At 33.2% G+C, this 22,010-nt stretch overlaps 1 protein-coding gene across 1 annotated transcript in view; it reads right to left on the minus strand.

The window, feature by feature from the left end:
- Nucleotides 1–625: 625 nt before the first annotated feature.
- The window catches only part of USP38 (ubiquitin specific peptidase 38), a 36,658-nt gene continuing 15,273 nt past the window's right edge, over nt 626–22,010 (minus strand). Inside the window, exons 5-10 of the mRNA XM_059176308.1 lie at nt 21,676–21,834; nt 19,039–19,232; nt 16,230–16,323; nt 13,414–13,520; nt 10,668–12,030; nt 626–5,137 (exon numbers count right to left, since the gene is read on the minus strand). Coding sequence (XP_059032291.1) covers nt 4,976–5,137; nt 10,668–12,030; nt 13,414–13,520; nt 16,230–16,323; nt 19,039–19,232; nt 21,676–21,834 — 2,079 coding nt within the window. The 3' untranslated portion in view covers nt 626–4,975. The remainder of the gene's footprint in view (nt 5,138–10,667; nt 12,031–13,413; nt 13,521–16,229; nt 16,324–19,038; nt 19,233–21,675; nt 21,835–22,010) is intronic.

Here is a 22,010-nt window from a genome sequence, read left to right on the forward strand (position 1 = left end):
GTGCTGCCGAAGCAAGCACTAGAATTTTATCTTCTTAAATGGTAGGCTTATTGTACACCTTTAAAAAGCGCTGGAGTTTGTACTACAATTAAATTACTCACAGATGAGTTTGATTGTTTTAAGGCCTGCTTTTAATCTTTATTGTGTGTACATAATCAGCCTTTACTTTAGGACTAATTTCATTCCACTACTAAGCCATGGCCTTTTCAAGCAGAAGCAGTAAGATGCAATCCAGGATAAAATGGGAGACTAATCAGCTTGGGAGTATAGTATGAGAACACTTGAGCATAGTAAAAGGTGAGCAGGAATTAGTGAACAGAATGCAGAGAGGGGAAAGTAGATTAAGGAGAATGGTATGCTCTACTGAGACTTGTATGTGCAAAAGCCTAGAGATGGCAAGAACACAATGTTTGAATAAGAACTATGGAAGATCTGGTAGGACTGAGGGAGGACAGAAGGGGAAAAATGGAAGAAATTAGGCAGGTAAGCAGAATTAAACTGGTCTAGCAAATGAGTTTGCTAAGAATCATGTTTTAACCATTTAGATAATTACCAACAGGTTTTAACAAAGCAGATCTCTATTTTTGGAATCATATGTAAGGGCACAAGAAGTGAAACATAGAAATTTTGTTTCAAAAATTTATTGCCAAGCCTTTATTAATATGTAATTTGCGTAGTTTTTAGTTCACATTTATTCTTGTTACTATCTTTCCACTAGAATACTGGCTCTGGAGTTCTTAAGACTTAGGTTAAAATTCAATTTTGATTTTAAGAAATCTCAATTTTTTATTTTTTAGCTGCATGATTTCGAGCAAGTTCCTTAATAAGAATTTACTTATTGATCTGTAATGGGGTTAGGGAAAGCAAAGTTATGAGCAAAAAATACATATAAATATCAACCAGTCTCCTGCACATGGTAGACAGTAAATATGCTAGTTCTCTTGGATAAAAGCCCTAGGAAAAAACTCCTTTTCTAGTCCAGAAGTTCTCAACCAATGCTGCACATCAAAATCACATGAGGAACTTCAAAAAATATTGATGCCCAGTCCCCACATAATTTAATTGGTCTGGGGTGAGGCCTGGGTATGCTATTATTTTTTATAAACTCTCTTAGTGATTTTAACATGAATGCAAAGTTGAATACTGCTGATCTAGCTAGGGAAGGCTTTTTCATCTCTCTGAAATCAAGGTGTATGTGTACGTGTTTATGTGTATGTGTGTGTGTGTCTAGCACACAAAGCAAAATGTGAAAACATGAGATCAAGAAAAAAACAACTGCAGGCCATAACTGACACTGATGAGCGCTGGCAACACACTTGGCTGACTTCTTAGATTCTATTTTTAATGCCAAATCCACACTGGTTATATAACATTGGGGCTAAAAGTTTTACATAACAAGTCCCTTTGAATCTGTAAAACTCAGGTTGTTGATTTTATAAAAATCTTTATTTTATTTCTTTAAAAATTAGTTCTATTGCGATTTCTTTTTATAAAGGGAAGCTGCAGTTTCTTTACAAGATTTTTTTTTTTAAGCCCTCTTTATTTTAAATCCTCCATTCATTCTGAGATTCACTCACTCCTATGAAGAACTCTTTTAGAAAATTAACTTAGTAATATCAAAAAAGGCTAATACTATAATGGTACGTAATAGTTTGGTAAGTGCTTAAGATTGTATATATGGAGCAACATATATTTTAGATTTATTTTTTAAGCTTGAGATAATTTTTAATTTAAATTTGCTAGCTGTTGCACTTTAAGCTCTCAGATTACATTATCCAAGGTTTAGCCTTACTCCCTCAGATGACCACATTACTGAGTTGTTAATAAAAGTCAGTTAACGCTTCTCTGTATGCTTTTATAAAATGTGAATGATTTATCCTTCTTTACTTCACAATAGTTTTAGAAATCTAAACTCATTAGAAAAAAGCCAAGGATGAAAGGATTTAGAAAGCATAGCATTCATACAAGAGAAGATACTATACATAAAGGTATGGTATTTTCTCTGAACAGTCACTTAAAAATCTCTCCTTGTATAGTGTATATTATGTGAAGTGCACAATCACAGGAAAAAGATATACTGAGAATTAAGAACTGGAACAAAGTATACAACATTAAAATGGCGATTTCCATTAACATCTGTGTACTGCACAGACTATGACAATTTTGTTTTTCTTCAACTGTGGTGCACACATAAGAAGCATTCAACCCCTTCTTCTAAGAAGGTAGCAGAAGTTTTTTAAAGGGGTAGTATATGAAAAGACAACTGTTTTTGTAAATAACATGACCATAAAAGGAATAGAACTAACTGAGAAGAAATACTACAGATTTCAGCTTAAAACTTTAGTTTTGGAATATTTTTTGTTCTTTCTAGATTTCAGCTAATACTAGGCTTTTTTGAACCTGTTATAAGGATCCCCACTACCTCTACACATTATGAGGAATCTTTATTTTTACATCCAAAGGATTCTTCTGGAGTCTTAAGGTATGGAGACCAAAGTTAGGGATCTCAAGCCCAATGCTGCTCTATCTCTGATTATTCAGCGGGAAGAGAGGTGGTGGGAAGAAGCTTGAACAAAGAATGAATTAGATTCCATTCTCCAACTTGAGCTATGTAAATGTCATGAGGCAGAGCTGCATAGGCACCTGCTTAGTGAATGGATTACAAGGGCTTGCATGACTGACCACATTACACACATTTTCTTCTTTGCCTATCTCTCTGAAGAAAAAAATCTATTTTTCTCAATGTGTCAATAAAGATCTTTGAAAGGAACAGACTTAGATTTCCGGTTTTTCATTTTTGTTGGCGGTGTGGTGTAATGTGCTCTTTTAAGCAGCACTGAGCAGCTTCATTTGAACTGATTACCTTGGCATGAACTAAAACAGCAATAATATTCTGGCCGAGTCAGACCTTATAAAATTTGCAAGAGGCAGAGGAAAGCACAAGGGTTAGGAATGTAAGAAATGGAGCCTCTGGTTATTCTGGTTTCAAGTTTCAAGTTCATTTACATAGATATAAATACTTTAAATTCAGCAAATGATTAATGTTATTACAGTTTTAATCTGAGAAGGAAATCCTTAATTTCAAGTTTTTGCTACTGGTATGAAATTATCATCTGAATAGTCCCAGTATTATTCCATCTTTTTATCATTTTGAAAACTCAGTATGTATCACCTTGACAGACAAAATCCTTGAATGATTTGGTATTCATAGATAAAACCACGTGTAGGTCGGTCTTTAAGAAAGTTCCCAGGGGCAGCTGAGCCCAATATGAATGTACCAAGAATTAAATAACTTCACCAATTTCAGTAAATGCTAACACTAATAAAATCTGATAATAAATCATTAATTAGCCAGTGGGTAACTGAACACATAGAGTATCTCCAGAATACACTATTAAGACAAGAAGAAGCGCACAGGAAAAGACAGCATGATAAAAATTTGTGTTTCATTCATTTATAGAAAAGACAAATCTCAATCAATTCTGCAAAGAATTTCCAGTTCTAATCCAATCAGTTTTCCTAATTTTCCTGGTGACTGGAAACAAGTTAGGAGTGGGATACAGTGGAATGAAGATGAGGAATTCTGTTTTTAACAGAATTAAAAGGTTAGGAAAAAGATAAACTCCAAATCACCAAAGAACACCCTTTCCTTTAAGTGTTTTCAAAATAAATATGAGATAGATTTTAGAACAATGTACAACCATGGATAAGTTAAAAGTTTTAGGGAAAGGGAAAACTGGGATAACTATAGAATACATATAATCAAGACCCAGGAGAACTGACTTGTTTTTCACTCTCTGGTAAAAGAAAATGCAGGATGGTAGGGTCTTACATTTCAACATTTTATATGAAACTATGAAATAGAAACAACTGTGCAAAGCACAAGATTCAAATGAAAGAAAAATCCCAAATGTCCAACTCTAAGAATATGCAATTGATGTTTAATAATCAGAGGATTAAGTAACAAAATCAAAAGATTTTTTACTTGCCTAGATTCATTCCCTCTGAATTCTTCTATGATTTAAAAATAATCTATCATACTTATTGATTTAGAACCGTCAGATTTTACTTCAGGAATATCTAATATCTTTCAAAAAGTTATAATTTTAATGTTAGCACAAAAAATTACTTTCTAACATTTCATTTTTAAAAACTTTTCCGCAGCCAAAGATTCCTATTTTTTAATTACAGTACTGCAAGGCACATACAGAACTCACCTTCTTCAAAACACACAGAAGATATACTCCCTGAAATAGAATTTAAAAATCCTTAAACAATTAGAAATACTACAAAGTTAGCAATTTTTAGGTAAAAATGTTGTTCCTACAGGATCATGCACCTTTCTTAAAATCAGTTCAGCATATATGTATAAATAATCCTTTTTTAAAACATTTATACTTGAATTGCAGATACAGTGATGCTGAAGACAGCACTAAACAAAAACCTTTAAAGTACTATAGCTTGATAAATTTTATGTTATTGCCTTCATTAGAGACTGTATTATCTTTAGCATTTTAAAAGATTTGAATTTAATAATGGGGTACTATGCATGAAATAAAGGATTTTTTCTTTCTTTTTAAACAATATTTTCATTATTTGTAGCATCAATTCTTTTATAAAAGATGCTAAATGAATCTTTTTTTTTTGTTAAGTACAACTGAGAATGAGACCATTTAAATGCCTTTGCTAAATTTAATGCAGCTTAATTAGGGACCGGGTACATATTTTCCTCTGAAAATTTTTGGTCAAGCATGTCTAACCATGAAAGCAAAATGGAATTTTAAGAGGTAGATTTTTTTTCCCATGATGCACTTGTTAATAAAGGTATTGTCAAGAAAAAATCAAAACAAGCACTGAGTGTGTTTTCTTAAAGTATAAGGGTCTAATGAAAAGAAAAATAAAAGATAGGTATGATATTTGTTAACAGTCATAGTATTAAATTTTTGTGACCAGTGCATTTTGGATTCTCTCAGGATCAAAATACGAGTCTGCCAACTGTATTAAATCCTCCTCCACCCCCTCCACCAGTTGGTCCACAGCTTCCTGGTGGGTCATTGTCATCAAATCCATTGGGCCGAAATGAACAGGAGGCAGATGCAGCTTGTAGGGCCCGGGCTCGAGCATTCAACTCTTGTTCCTAAAATTAAAAAGAATTTTTATAACGTTAAGATCTTAAATACAATGGATGTATAAATATTTTAAAACTGACTTAATTCTTAATAAGCATCCATCAATCTCAGTAATTTAAAAAGTATTGACTATACTAATCCTTACCAAATATTACTAAATAAAGTACATAATCACAGATGGAACAAGTAAGACAGAGAACAAAATCCTGGTGTAACTCTACAGAATGACAAACCCTATGGCTTGTTCTGTTTCAATACTTCAGTCTGCAGAAGAGAAAACTGAAGCCCCACATCCTAAAATTCCTCTACAGGAATTCTATAGTTCTTGTAAATACTCACCAATACACATAAAAATAGATTTCCTTGCTAATATACAGAATGTAGATATTTAAAAGTTACAACAATGGATTATCTACTCTTTATCAAGTGGGGCTATTTTGTATGTGGGTGATACAGTAAAAGGTATAAATAATGAAAGAAGGCTGAATGTTAGCTACCCTTTCCTTAGAATATTTCTCAGTAAATAAAGGTAGAATTTCAATAACATTGCTAAGGAAAATGGAACCTTACAGTATTACTTATAACATTTTCTCTACCAGATTATCAGAACTTTTATGAGGAACCAGTTGTACTGGTCTATGTGCCAGACACATATTAGGTGTTCAATAAATACTAATTAATGATCTCAGATTAGAAAACTTTATTTATTTATAGAATTTATTTATAAATATTTTTAGGATTTACAAATATATAGAATTTATATATTTATAATTTATATTTATAAATTATATATATGCTATAATTATATATAATTATTTATTTATAATTTATATATGTTACATATTATATATATTATTTGTACTTATATGTATAATTTATATTTATGTGACCTTAGATAAGAAATTCTTGTAACAGAATGGCCTCATTAACCAGTCACAGGAAGGATTTAGAAAGGTTTTTAAAACTTAATTTGTAAGATAATTCTCAAAAACTTTTTAAATTACTGTACTGGTTCCTTTGTATAATGTTTTTTTAAGACATAATCTATTATTTAGTCTGTAGAATTAAAGAAAAAATCAAAATAGAAACTAAAATTTTCAATATTACTGATAGAAAATAAAAGCTATAGGTATGTATATAAGAAACAGACACAAAAATAAGAAACAAAATCCTCATTGCGCTAGCTCTATAACCTGTTAAACTATCCAAACAAGCAATGAAAATGACTCTAAGATCTGGTTTCAGATATAGATCATGTTCCCTAATGAAATAAATAAAACTGAATATGCAAGGTAGAGTTCAAGAAGTTCTGCTCCCAAAAGATAGGCCAGATTTTGTTACAAAGTAATTCCCCCCCAGAAGCAGTGTTAAAGGACACACACAATACAAATTTAACCCCATTGCTTCTGAGATGCATGAGAGCTACATTGTATTTCAAAACAGCTTCCTAAGGAAGGAATATTCCTTTTTTGCTTTTTATATACTTATAAAAATATATGGCTGACAGAGAAAAATGTATGATATCCAGTTTTCAGAAGCTTAATGGACTGAAGCAGGGAAAACTGCTTCTCATTTTACTTCTTTTAGCACAGTGAGAGCACTGTGTAGAATGCTAAAAATTATGATTCTCAGAGTGTATATTTTATATTCCAATTTTATATCAAGTATTAAAATTAATTCTTAGTACAGTAATGGACTATAGGCCTGGAGTTATTGTTGCTTTGGGACAAATAACTTTCAGAATATTTAGATCTCTCATTTAAGTAAATATGTTAACATTAAACTAATCCATCTTTTATTTTTCTTCAAACTACACAGATATATTATATATATTCTTTTGTATGTATGATAAAGAAAAATATTAAGACACTAAACTACCACCTCCTTCAAAGAAACAAAGGAAAGAAACCAAAAATAAAGGACAGAAGGTCTGTCTGTAGTTGATGCGGGACACGTGGAGATAGGTGGTGATATCACTTCACAGTGTGGTGCTGGTGCTACTCACACAACATTTTTCTCGCTGGATCCTAACTAAAAGCATAATTTTTGGAGTGTAGACACTAAAATAATAGAGACATTCTTTATGCAAGTTGGATCTAAGGGAAAGAAATAAAAGAAGAATAAAACCTTCCCAAAATTTACTTTGAGATCCACCATCTGCACTGCTATGTGTCAGGCTATGATACACAGTTATGATACTGCTATCCTATGTGTCAGGTATGATACAAAGCAGAAAATGGTTTGGTCACATAGGATTTTTTGCCCACTTTTCAAAATCACTAGTCTCATCAGCACCAGAAAGAGCAAGAGTTTTTCTCCAACACATGTCAATCTAGATGTGATTTTAGTAAAATTTAAAAATGGAATCCCCCCAAATTATACAAGATGAATTTCCAATGTAATTATGAAGAATTAAAAAAGAAAGTAGCTACCCTGATATGTACTATGGTGGTAAATTCATTTGGAGTATTACTCAAGAGCAAAGGAACTCAAAATATTCACTCTGCATTCTACTAAGACTTAGTTAAGTTTTTGCAGTTGTTTTATAAATAGGTATAAAGCTATACCTTAAAACCAAAGTTGTAAAGCATTATTACTATGAAATGAGCAGAAATTTTGAACTATGCCTCAAAAATATAAAAAAATGAAAATAAGAAAAAATATATGCCCTGTATTCAAAAAAGTACAAGTCTCTTAATACTAACTTAAAATACCACAATGATTCAGTTAAATAGTATGAGAACCATCACAATTCAAATTTCATCATAAATCAATTACATTATTGAATTTAAAAGTAAATAATACAAAGTATAAATGTATTTAAATTTTTAAGAGTTGAGTTTTTATTATCATAATTCGCTTTAAAAAGGTAGTTTGATAATATGTTTTAGGAGCCTGTCTTAATGCAGGTTCATAAACATCTTAATGTAAACAGACACATAGACCAGAAGAACAGAGTAGAGAGCCCAGATACGGACCCACAACTCTATGGTCAACTAATCTTTGACAAAGCAGGAAAAAATATCCAGTGGAAAAAAGACAGTCTCCAATAAATGGTGCTGGGAAAATTGGACAGCTATGTATAGAAGAATGAAATTCAACCATTCTCTTATACCATATACAAAGATAAACTCGAAATGGATAAAAGACCTCAAAATGAGGCAGGAATCTATCAAAATCCTAGAGGAGAACACAGGCAGTAGCCTCTTTGACATTGGCCACAGCAACTTCTTTTAAGACATGTCTCCAAAGGCAAAGGAAACAAAAGCAAAAATGAACTTTTGGGACTTCAAGATCAAAAGCTTCTGCACAGCAAAGAAAGAGTCAACAAAACAAAGAGGCAACCCATGGAATAGAAGATATTCACAAATGACACTACATACAAAGGGCTGATATCCAAGATCTATAAAGAACTCCTCAAACTCAATACATACAAAACAGATAATATGTCAAAAAATGGGCAGAAGACATGAACGGACACTTCTCCAAAGAAGACATACAAATGGCTAACAGACACATGAAAAAATGTTCATCATCATTAGCCATCAGGGAGATTAAAATCAAAACCACATTGAGATATCACCTTACACCAGCTAGAATGGCCAAAATTAAAAGACAGGAAACAAGTGTTGGAGAGGATGTGGAGAAAGGGAAACCCTCTTACACTGTTGGTGGGAATGCAAATTGGTGCGGCCACTTTGGAAACCAGTGTGGAGATTCCTTAAGAAATGAAAAATAGAGCTACCCTATGACCTTGCAATTGCACTCCTGGGTATTTACCCCAAAGATACTGATGTAGTGAAAAGAAGGGCCATCTGTACCCCAATGTTCACAGCAGCAATGGCCAGAGTTGCCAAACTGGAAAGAACTAAGATGCACTTCAATGGATGAATGGATAAAGAAGATATGGCCCATATATACAATGGAGTATTATGCCTCCATCAGAAAGGATGAATACCCAACTTTTGTATCCCATGACGGGACTGGAGGAGATTATGCTGAATGAAGTAAGTCAAGCAGAGAGAGTCAATTATATGGTTTCACTTACTCATGGAGCATAAGGAATAACACGGAAGACATTGGGAGGAGAGAAGTGAGTTGGGGGAAATTGGAGGGGGAGACAAACCATGAGAGACTCTGGACTCTGAGAAACAAACTGAGGGTTTTGGAGGGGAGGGGGTTGGGGGTTGGGTAAACCTGGTGCTAGGTATTAAGGAGGGCACTTATTGCATGGAGCACTGGGTGTGGTGCATAAACAATGAATCTTGAACACTGAAAAATAAAATAAAATAAATCAGTTGAAAAAAAAATAAAGCAAAAAGGAAACAGAAAAATAAAAAAATAAAATTTGGCAATATCTTTTAAATTACATTAACTTGCCAATCTGAGACTTCAGATGGAATTTAGAAAAACTGCAGACACTGAAAAACTGAATTAACAAAGTACATAATGCTTTCCTTTATAGTGACAATGGGCCTTAAAACAATAATGAAAAGAATGGCTTATCACACCCAGATATTGTAAATACTATAATGGGGGAAATAGTTAAGACAGAGAAAATCATTTGGAGGTAGGCTATAATGAAATAGTTATGGTTACAAGAGCTTTTGGCAATCCAATCACAGAAAGAGAGTAGTAGGTTCCTCATCTTTTTAAAATCTATGTCTCTATCCTTGGATAAAGATACTATTTTACCCATCATTGAAATATAATCTGCATACTTCCACAAGTCAAGATTATACTGGGTCTTATTTTCTGTATCTTATATCACAGAAAATTTCTATTTCAACCTAACCCTCTTGCCCTTACTCCTCCTTTTAATCTCCAAGAATCATGACAATTAATATCAGTGCTTATGGAATATCTAGCAAGAAGGATATGATTGAATACATCCTGTTAACTTAATCATAAGTCTTCTGACTGAAAGTCAGAATTTTTGGTGGTGAATCAGGCTTAATAGTATTTCTATTTTTTTTTCTGTAAAGTATAAAATTTTTCTGTTACTCCAGGACATTGCCAAACTAATAATCTTTTCAGTGTGCTTTATCTTATCCACCTGAATGTTAGTAAGTGCCCTTAGAATACCTGTCAAACAGTGTAGAATGAAATAAACACCAGATCCAGCAGCTGTTTCCTCTGGTAGGCGGGATTAAAGAGGAGAGGGAAGATACTTCCATTTTACTAAGCTTCCTGTATTTCTGTACGGAATGACTGTATAATGAGCACATCTTTTGTAATTAAAAACAAGTGAGGTCTTTTAAACTGCATCTAACTCCAACTTTTCATAGCTAATTCATAGCATTAGAAAGTAATGGCTTTCTATATATGTAGAAGTATATATAGAAATATATATAGTATATATATATATACAGTATATAGGCTGATTTCTATATAAACCCAGACCCAAATTTCAGAACTGCCACTGTAAATTCCTTGAAAATGCAGAAGTTGGATTTCAAAATTAGGATACTCATTTAACCACCGTTAAACCAATTGTTTAAATATTTTCCACAGATTAAGTTTCTATATCCAACTTACCTGTAAATATAGTTTATTGTCTTTTGTTATAGCATCCATAAGTTCTTTCTGTAGAGGTGGGTCTCCATTTACCCAGAGTCCACTGGTTGAACTGTTACCACTTAAACCATTAGTGCTATTCTGTTTTTTATACAAAAGCACATAAGCTGTGTCCTTTGGAAACCTACTCGTAATTTTCTGGACTGACTGAAATGAAGTAAATGTCACTCTGCTGTCATTAAATAAAAACCATTCTTTTGACATTTCCTTATTCTCTAAATCCTGTTCAATAACTGCACTGGGACTATTTCTCTCTAGGAAATGACTTTGGGAGGATGCTAATGCCAGAGTCTCAGACTGATGGCACATCTGGTATGAGGACTCTGTACCTGTGATGTTTCTAGCATAAGAATAGTAATGCCCACTTTCAGAGGATATACCAGAGTGAACAACAACAGAACTTAATAGATATGGCACCAATCTGGAGCAGCAAGTTTCTTCAGTTCCAGAAGGCTTTAATTTTTTAGCTAGGTTCTCACTAACATCAGTGAAGTCAACATCTATAGACCAACTTTCTGACAATGAAGAGAAAGAAGTAGTTCTTTTAACTGGCAACTCCAAAACCAGTGGCAGTGACACGTTGTCTAAAATCTTTCTTCTCACATGATACTTTTGATCATATGAAAATCTCAGGAGAGTAAGAATAAGGTACTCAGGCTCCTCCGTGATTTGCATAGTTTTCTCAGCATTCTGCAAAGAGGCACAGTTTTCACAATAATACTGGTTATCGCCAGTAAGAATCTCTGGAGCCAAAAAATAATTTAGTAAGTCAGTTACTGAAGGTGTGCTTCCACCTCCTGGTTTCTGAGGTACATCTTTATTAACAAGAATTGTGCTAGATTCACTGGGGACACAAGTGTTTTCAGTACAGCAAAACTCATCAGAAGGACTGCCTAACATTCTTTCATTCATAGCTGAGTCACAAACAAAGGCAGCTGTTGCTGGATTATAAACTCCTGGTTCTTCTGAAGGACCAGGTACACTGGCTTGCATTAGGCCACCGTCTTGTGTACTGGCTGATGATGCTGGATCTTGAAAAGACAAGTTTTCGACAGAAGAGGAAGGACAAAAGGCCAGTGAAAGATCGGTAAAGGCTTCCACTTTTTGTGAGGTACTCCTGCAGTTCAAACAACATATATGAGTTCGTAGTTTTCCTCCAAACATTTTTTCTATTAAAGTCTTCTCACCATCACTTGTGCAAGGGCTCTCTGCTAGTACAGCTGCCTTACTGGCTACTTCCTGTAAAGAAGTTTCATTGCACCCCAGACTTTCAGATGGCTTGTGTGAGGACTGAACTTTCAAGATCTTTTCTTCTTCATGTAGCCTGCAGGAGAGTATATATCATTATATTGCTGCTTCACTTATGTTTCAATATCATTGCTATTTAAAAATATTGGTGGCTTAGGGGCGCCTGGGTAGCTCAGTGAGTTAAGCCTCTGCCTCAGCTCAGGTCATGGTCTCAGGGTCCTGGGATTGAGCCTAGCATCGGGCTCTTTGCTTGGTGTGGAGCCTGCTTCCCCACCTCCTCCCACCCCCCACCTGCCTCTCTACCTTCTTGTGATCTCTGTCAAATAAATAAATAAAATCTTTTAAAAAAAATTGGTGGCTTATATAAATAGCCAAATTATTTTTTAATCAAATATAATAACTTAAAAAATCAAGTTTTTCCTCTTTTAATCCAGAGGAATATTGAACAATTTAAGAATATAGATTAGAAGTTAGGGGCTATCACTACCTTATAGTCTCATTCTTTCTTCATACTGCTATTTTATAGCACTTATTACATGATAGTAAATGATATATGTCCACTAATTATCTTCTATGTCTTTGTCTGCCTGACATCTCATAGAAAGCCTGGTACAAAGAAACCGCTCAACATGTCCTTAGCAATCAGCTAATCAGCACATGTTAAGTTCAACTAACTTTACTAGTCATTTATGTAATAGAAGGAAGGCAATGATCTGGAGAAGAAGATAGAGGTTTTATTAACTAAGTGGTAAGGATACAACAAAATACACCAAACTCATCTAATTATATACTGATCTAAGGGAGCAACTATTAAATTTTTGGTCTCCAGATCCCTTTATACTCTTAAAAGGAACTGAGGAAAATTGAGGAACCCAACAGCTTCCATTCATGTCGTTATGCCCATCAATATTTACTGTATTCAAAAACTGAGAATAAAAGTAATAAAATAATACATTTGAAAATAATAAACCCATTATGTGTTAATATTCATTATGAAAAAGTTGTATTTTCTAAACCCACAAGATTTAGTGAGAAGAATGGCACTGTTTTACATTTTGCAAATATTTCAAGTATCTGGCTTAATAGAAGACAGCTGGATCCTCATAGCTGCTCTGCATTTAATCTATTGTGATATGTTGCTCTGGATGAAACATATGAAGAAAATCTGGCTCAATTACATATACACAGATATATAGTTAGAAAAGGGAAGACCCCTGAGAATGTTTTTGGAACCCGCAGGGGGTCTTTGTACCACACTCTAAGAACAGCTGGTCCAAAGTAAGAAAATCAAAAAAAGAAGCCAAATTAAAAACAAAAGAACACTTAAATATATACAGTAAATGCAAGGTATTTTAAAGATTAACATTTGAATTATGTTTTTAAAGGCAAAAACAATATGCCACAGAAATAATGTTATGAAAGAAAACAATTCAAATCATAACTTTCAAATACTTTTTACCTGTCTAGCAGAAACCTGAGGTATTCAGAACAGTCTTGTTGTGATCTGGGGGTAAACCATGGAGGTCTAGAAGCCTCAAAGAATACCCGAGGTGCATATGCTTCTCTCTTGATATCAGTAGAGAAAATACAAGGAAGTGATTCTCATACCATGAATCAAATAACTAAAATCTTAATATACAATGTTTAATAAAGATCAATTAAAATTATATTGCACTTAACACTACTACAAAGACCCAGAAATGGGGACAGATAAAATTAGAAATAAATTTAGGTAATCTTCAGTCATAACTTCTCATTCTGCAGATAAGAATTAATATCTAAAGAAACATGTGACTTGCCCAAGGTTTTACAGTTAAAATAGTACCAGAGGGAACCCAGGTCTCTCAAACACTTAATATAATGCTACTGGCATTATCTCTCTTACAGTCACATGCTTGCATCCAAATTTTTTGTAAAACCAAATCTGAAAAAGACATGCTAATGAATACATATTTTGGATAAAATAATAAGGGGAGTACCATATAGGGCCACACATATTTACTTTAGGTGAAAATTTCCTTGACTAGGTACACATTTCATAAATGCACAGAATGTAAGTATACTGTTTAGGGTCCTTGCTGATCTTTTTTGGTGTGGTGGAGGTTTAGTGAAGTGGATGCTCATTGACTTTGAAGCAATCTTGGCTCAAATCCTAGATTTTGCAACAACAAAAAGTAACTGAAAAGGCATCTGAAAAGATGTGATTTAAACCTGAAAACTTAGAATTCTGACATTTTGAATATTTGTGGAATGTAACAGAGTCCTCAGTTGAAAAAATTTTTTTATCAAAATGGGGTGTTGATAGCATTCTGAAGGAAGGAACTTTAACATACTAGTTAAGCATGAGTTCTAGAGTCATTTGGTTCATATCATACCCCAATTTGCCACTTGTCTGCATGACGCTGAAAAGCAGGTAATATAAACCCAGTTTTTTCATCTGTAAAATGGGGATACTATCTTATTACTTCATAGATTGTTTCTGAGGATTGAGAAATAATACATGTAAACTACTTAGGATAGAAGCTAGGCAAATTTAAATGCTTAATAAATGTTAGCTTCCTCAGTTGTAAGAAAAAAAGGCTTTTCAATTATATAGTGAAATCTATCAATCCAAAAAAATCCTTGCTGGCTTGCTATCAGACAAGGTCTCAACTATGACAGAACTTTTATTAGGTTCTCTGGTGAATTCCTGTCTTCTTTTCCTTGGGAGCATGGAACCCTCCTATAGTTTTTTTTTCTAACAGCTCTGATTCAGAAAGGTAATATAGTATATATAATGTATTTATAGCTACCTATACACACATAGATATATATACATTTTATATAATATATGGTAAATACAGACTAGTGATAAAGCAAGTACAGAAATCAATTTACTAGGAAAATAATGTTTGGCAATTGGAGGGAAGAGATTTCATCTCCCTTGGTCCTGAGACGTTAAATTTAATTTGTGAACAGATTTTCTTCAGAAAGAGAATAAAATTATTTCTTTGAGTATACTACTACTTATAGGCCATCACTCATATGTTAATTTTTTCCATTTAAGAAGTTATACTAGGGCGCCTGGGTGGCTCAGTGGGTTAAGCCTCTGCCTTCGGCTCAGGTCATGATCTCAGGGTCCTGGGATCAAGTCCCCCATTGGGCTCTCTGCTTGGCAGGGAGCCTGCTTCCTCCTCTCTCTCTCTTTCTGCCTGCCTCTCTGCCTACTTATGATCTCGCTCTGTCAAATAAATAAATAAAATCTTAAAAAAAAAAAAAGAAGTTATACTTGAGCTATTTCACAGCTTATATATAGGAAACAGGCATTCTTATCAACTCAATCCCAGTAAAGCTATCTTCTCTTCTGATTCTCCCACCTACTCCTTTTACAGAAGTAAGACAGAGTAAAAGTAAGACAATCAGAGTAAAACCAGAAAAAAATAGTATACATTATTTATAAATGATATATATATATATTGTTCATATGTAGTACTCAAAACTTAAGAGTTCCTTGAGTGTAAGGATTGCCTTCCCCTTTGAATGCTTACCAGACTCCATATTGTCTCTCAATAAATGTCTTTATTTATTTAAGTAATTAATTAACATATAAAGTATTATTTGTTTCAGAGGTACAGGTCTGTGATTCATCAGTCTTAACAATTCACAGTGTTCATCACAGCACATATCCTCCCCCAATGTCCATCAATAAATGTCTTTCAAATGAATGTTTACTATATGTGACTTTCTTGCCAGTAGCATAAATTCATTTCCTTGGATTAATTTGTGGACATAAAAGATCATCTTAAATCTTAAGCCTTAGAACTTAATGGATAAAGTTGTTTACCCATTAGGCTCTAGAGCTTAAAATTTTGGTCATAATAAGAATGAGAAGGTACATACATTAGAAATAGGAGATAAAAGCCAATGTGCCACAAAATTATTTTATTAATTATTATGAAAAATCTATCAATTTAGTATTATAAACAATTAGAGATGCATTTAAAAAGATGTTTTCATGAAGATATTTATTTATTAGAGAAGTAATCGGAGTTTATCTATATTAGAAGAATGGGTCAGCATAATATTCATCTACAAGAATGGGAAACAGGAGGAAGAAATAAAAACTCAAAGCATATCCCGATTTTAGGCAGGATTTCTAGTACATCTAAGTGGATTTGTTATGCTGCGTCAAATACATATTATTTAAACAAGATTCATCAAGGTTGGTATAATGTGAAGTTTAAAGAATATTATCAATGAAGTTAACATATACATACTATACACACTTACACTCACCTGTGTATGAGCCAAAAAGGCAAAGAGATGCTGTAACTTTTTCATTAATGAATTGCACCCATTTAGATTTAAAGATAATACTTGTCTCCTGAAACTGACAGAGAATAAAACAGTGATTCTTGTATACATGTACATGTATATACACACACATTTTTTAAAAGCTAAAGGGAAATTAGTTCAAGAACTTATTACCTTCAAAGTAAAACATCACTCATCTGATGGCCCTTTACCTAGCAGAGTTACTACTTACAATGTCGTGAAGAAGGAAGGGAAGAATGACAATAAAACAGTTACTATGGGACCAGACAATGGCCTACGTGCTGTCATATATTATTACTATTTTCTGGATTAGCAAACAGAAATGGATTAAGCTATTAATTAGTAACTAAATAAGCAACTTTTAAATTCTTTCATACACCTGCATGAAATAAAATATATTGTCAACAAAACATACTATAACTTTAGAGTGCTTTATAGACTGGTACAAGTTCGGGATGGGAAAAGGATAAATTATTCAAACAAAAGAATAGGAACAATTCGATATCCATTTAGAAAAAAATGGAATTAAATAAAATTTTAAATTATTACAAATGTCACACAGGAGTAATGAGCTAATGTAAAATAAGAAAACTATTGAAGTATTTAAAAGAAAAAAGATGGGGGAAATGTCGAGCGGGAAGCCTTCCTACGATTCAGACACTATAAATGAGAAATAGCAGATTTCACTGGGATGCCTGGGTGGCTTAGTGGGTTAAGCCTCTGCCTTCGGTTCAGGTCATATTCTCAGGGTCCTGAGATCAAATCCCGCATTGGGCTCTCTGATCAGCAGGGAGCCTGCTTCCCTCTCTCTCTCAGCCTGCCTCTCTGCCTACTTGTGATCTCTCTGTCAAATAAATAAAATATTCATTTGTAATAAAATTACAAATGAAACACTCTATAAATCTGAATCACACCGACTAGAAGGGAGCATGATAAAGGATTATCATCCAGAGTATATATAAATCAGTATGAAAAAGAAAAAGACCCAATAGAAAGGTGCACAAAAGAAAGAACGGGTTATTCAGAAAACAAACACAAATGAACAAAGCAAAATATAGACAGAAAACTCTGTAATGGTCAGTAATATTACAAATTAAAGCAAAAAGACACTTTTGCCCCAATTAGAAAAAAATCTCAAAGACTAACTATATCAAGTACCACTAAAGGAATGGGGTCACAGGTATAATTATATATTAATATGTAAGTTCAAATGCTACAGTCTTTCTGGAGAGCAACTGGCATACCTATTCAAAGCAAATCCTCTACATCTGCATATGGGCAGAGAGATGTTAATTATGAGCAAAACAATCTAATGTTCATCAACAGGAGTATGGTTACCTAAAATATAGTACATCTATTTATTCAGAATGACAGTTCTGTCATTACCCTATCATGGGGATACTGCCAACATGAATCATTAAAAAATAAAAGTTCTAGGAAAAAACCATATAAATAAGATTATAAATATTTTTTAAAAACAATGCATTTGTTCTTGTTCTAAATAAAATCTTGTTAACTGTAAAAAAAATTATCTGAAACAATGCACACAAAACTGTTAACCAATTACTTTTATGAATGGGGATGTCTGATAAAAAAATTTTTATACCTGATTTTTATTTTACATACTTCTAAATTTATCTTTTTAAACCACAAAGAATTCACATATTACCAAGAAATAAAATATGTTATATGCCTATTTTTAGATAGTATAATTGGCTTATTCAATAAGATGGCTTTATGAATTGCTGTTGCCAGTTACACTTGCTTTGGGTTTCTGCTTTCACCATCATCTGGCTGGACTAGATGACATCTGGTGGTGAGATACAGATTTGAATTTAGTTTTATGCTTGTGTCTGAGTGTACACATTAAAAAAAAATTTAATAATCTCAAATACAAACAAATAAAAAAAATAAAACACTGAGCCAAACAAAAAATCACTAGTGTTATAGCAGATTCTGGGGCCAGAAAATAAACTAACCTAAGAATTCATCTTTTAGTTTATGATTCCTCTAGGGAAGCATAAAAACTTACAAAGGCATGGAACTCAATTTGTAAAGACCATTGGTCAAGTTCCATAAACACTCTACTGGCAATGAAGAGAAATATCCAACCATATTTTTGTCTTTAGGAAAGGTTTATCATTATTTTGTACTTTTACACACAGCACTCAAGTAGCTAACAGCCTCTGATTTCGTATTTGCTTGGCTACAAAAAAAGAAAATTAATTTGAAAGCAAATCTGTAAGAGAACAAAGGAACATAAATGTTTACATATTTGTTCAGTATCTGCAACTTGTGGAGGGAAACAGAGCTTATGCTTCTTTCACAGTAACAGAGAAGTTATCAATCTGATAAACAGCAAAATAGCTATAAGCAGAAAAAACTAAACATAACTCCCTTAAAAGATATATAGGCTAAAAAAAATACACTGTCTTATAGGATAATAATAAATTAGTACTTGAGGACACTTAAACTCTTTGGAATAAGCCCACTTAATGCTTCTGTTATACTAAGAAATATCCAGCCAGAATAATCAAAAGAGTCTCAATGCAATACACAATATAAATATAGAGCAGAATTAATATAAGTTAACATTTTAATAGCTCCTGAGCACTGACAGCAATTACATTTCTAAATAAGGCAATTATATACAAATATTAATATTTCTGCCATTTATAAGAAATAATGTCAAGACAATCCCATCATCTTACATTTCATCAGTATGCATCAATTTCTACAGTTAACAAAAAAGGTTCAAATTTAAACTTACTCTGTAGCCATAAACAATGCTTGTATAACACTGTTCATATAACATGTATTTCCTAGATTAATAAGACCAGTTTTCCCAGTTTCAGATTTTCCAGAAAGTCTAGACAAGCAAGAGGCCAAAGAATTGGATTGAGAAGTCCAGGCACTTTGACTGAGAATCAATTTGATCTTCTCTTCACTGGGCTTAGGAAAATCCTGTAGAACATCAAGAAGAGAAAAGCTTAAAAATAGAAACTATTTTTGTTATTAAATTAACATCATAAAGAAGATTCTTCCACTGACATTTAACTTTTTTTTTCCTCCACTAGTTTTGAAATCACCCCTAATACTTGACAAAATACTTGGCAAAAATAATTGTCTCTTAAAATAAATAACTACGTCCTAACAGTAGAGTTTATCAAGTGAAGAAATATTCAAGAACCAGGGATTCAAGTCACATTGGAACTATTTATGTTCCAATGTGCCAGCAAAATGTTTCAGAATAGAACTCTGAGACCAGAGAATATACTGCAGTGCTACTCAAAGACATCAGAATGAGGACCTAAATTAGCATACAACTGAATAGCCTAGACAATTTGCTTTCAAATTTTCTAGTGAAAGTAAAAAATATCTCCTTTTCATTCACTACTACTATTTACTCAATATTAACCCTTAGAAATAAAAGCTCAAAGTAATCAGGATATGAAAAACGAAAGCACCTAAGCACAATGACTTCTGACTTCAAAAAATTAAACTCAATCTCATGTTTAACAATATAATTATAAGATATAGATTTTTTTATTTGCTCTATGATAATTGAGATATAATTATTTATTTATTTATTCAAAAGTTTTTTTTTTTTTTTTTTTTTTTGAGAGAAAGAGAAGGCAAGAACAGGGGGAACGGCAGAGGGAGAAGCAATGAGCAGGGACTCCAATGCGGGGCTCCATCTCAGGACTTGGGGATCATGACCTGAGCAGAAAACAGATGCTTAACAGACGGAGCCACCCAGGTGCCCCACGATACAATTTTAAATCTAAGTGATTTCAAGTATGAATGGAGCAATGCAGAATAATGGAAGTTGGTAACATCATTAAGCCTATTTTTGGACTGATATTATCATCTGGTTCTTAGACCTCAGAAAACATTTTCTGAAGGAATTTTAATCTCTTTAATTCTCTTGTTGTTGACAGCTAATAGAACAGTGTTGCCCTTGGATTGAGAGTGAGAACCTTGCTTCTTCTGAGCCTATTTCAGTTATCAGAATTCTCAACACATAAAGCACTGAAAAATGGCAATTAACAGCAAGAGGTTTCATCTATGGACACAGAGCGACACTGTAGAGAGAGATTAACATTATTATTAAATCCATGATAAAATGCTACTGTACATAAAAACATTTACTTTTTTTTTTTTAAGATTTTATTTATTTATTTGACAGAGATCACAAGTAGGCAGAGAGACAGGCAGAGGGGGAAGAGGAAGCAGGCTCCCTGCTGATCAGAGAGCCTGGTGCGGGCCTCGATCCCAGGACCTTGAGATCATGACCGGAGCCGAAGGCCCAGGCTTAACCCACTGAGCCACCTGGGAGCCCCAAAATATTTACTTTTGAAATGTCAAATATAACACTAGTGGGATACCTAGTGGAATACCTTGTTCAACAGTCTTGTTTTACATTCAACCAAAATCAGTTTGATTTAGCTAGAGCTATATAGTAAAAAGATGTATTCATTTCAGATATAGAAGAGGTAATAAAGATAATGAGGCTTATCTTGTATTTCAGCGTAAAAAGGAACATTATTAATAGAACTGATTTCTAATAACTTCTCATTAGGTCTGCCTGAGGCACATTTTCCAATTCTTTTGCAATACCCTGATTATGCAGTCAATTTAAGAGTGAAGTATGTCTATGTGTGACCTATTCTTTAAGACAAATAGAATCAGTGCTTTTTAGGTCTACTAGTTACACAAAGTTGAAAAACAGGGTGAGTTTGCAAAGAACTCAAGTAAAGATTCTATAAAATATGGATATACATGAATAGTTCACAACAAAAATGGAATAAAAGTAAGTAAAGAAACAAAGTCAAATATTTTGTTAAACTGTCTTTTCTTGATTCTAAGATTTTCTTAAATATTTTAACACTACGACAGGAGCCTGGGTGGCTCAGTCCATTAGTTAAGTGTCTGCCTTTGTCTCAGGTCATGATCCAGGAGTCCTGGGATCAATCCCCATGTTGGGCTCTCCCTCTCTTTCTGCCTGTCCCCCTGCTCATGCTTTCTCTCTTTCACAAATAAACAAAATCTTTAAAAAAATATTTTAACAATTCTGATATTAGATATTGTACGGATTCACTTAATGTAGCATTTAATTTTAAACAAATTTCCCCAACAGCTGTTATAAATTTAAAGATATGCCTTATAACTGATGGTATTGTAGAACTGAAGAAATATGGTTATTAATTTAGATTAGTTATAGCAAATAAGAAAGAGATTACTCCCTAAATATTAATGAACCCCCATTCTAATTACATTTTTCAAATAAAAAGCACATTACCATAGAATAGTAAATTGAGTATCTAGTTATATAAATGTTTCACTACATTCATCTATCACATCATGGTTTGCAGCTGAACAAATACTGGTGCAACTACCATCATACCTTTATTGCTTCCAGAATAGGTTCGTAGAGATCTGGAAATCCAGAATAATGATACATCATACAGTGTATCAGTTCTGTTAACTGCACTAAGAAGGCTGTACTGGAAGGCAGACCATCACTTTTGAAGGAGTGAACCAAACTAACTACGTGAGGAACAATCTGAAGAGAAAAAAGACACATATTCCAATATAAAAAGACAAACATTCTAATATACAAATGGACAACAAATTCTCTAGCCTACAAATGGAATGCAAATGTTACATGATCAGCAAGTACTTTTCTGTATGTTCAGTCACAGTCTTTTTCTAAAAAAGTTATGAATTTAAAATTTCTAG

This window comes from Mustela lutreola, chromosome 1 (genome assembly GCF_030435805.1).
Source record: "Mustela lutreola isolate mMusLut2 chromosome 1, mMusLut2.pri, whole genome shotgun sequence".
Taxonomy (NCBI): Eukaryota; Metazoa; Chordata; class Mammalia; order Carnivora; family Mustelidae; genus Mustela; species Mustela lutreola.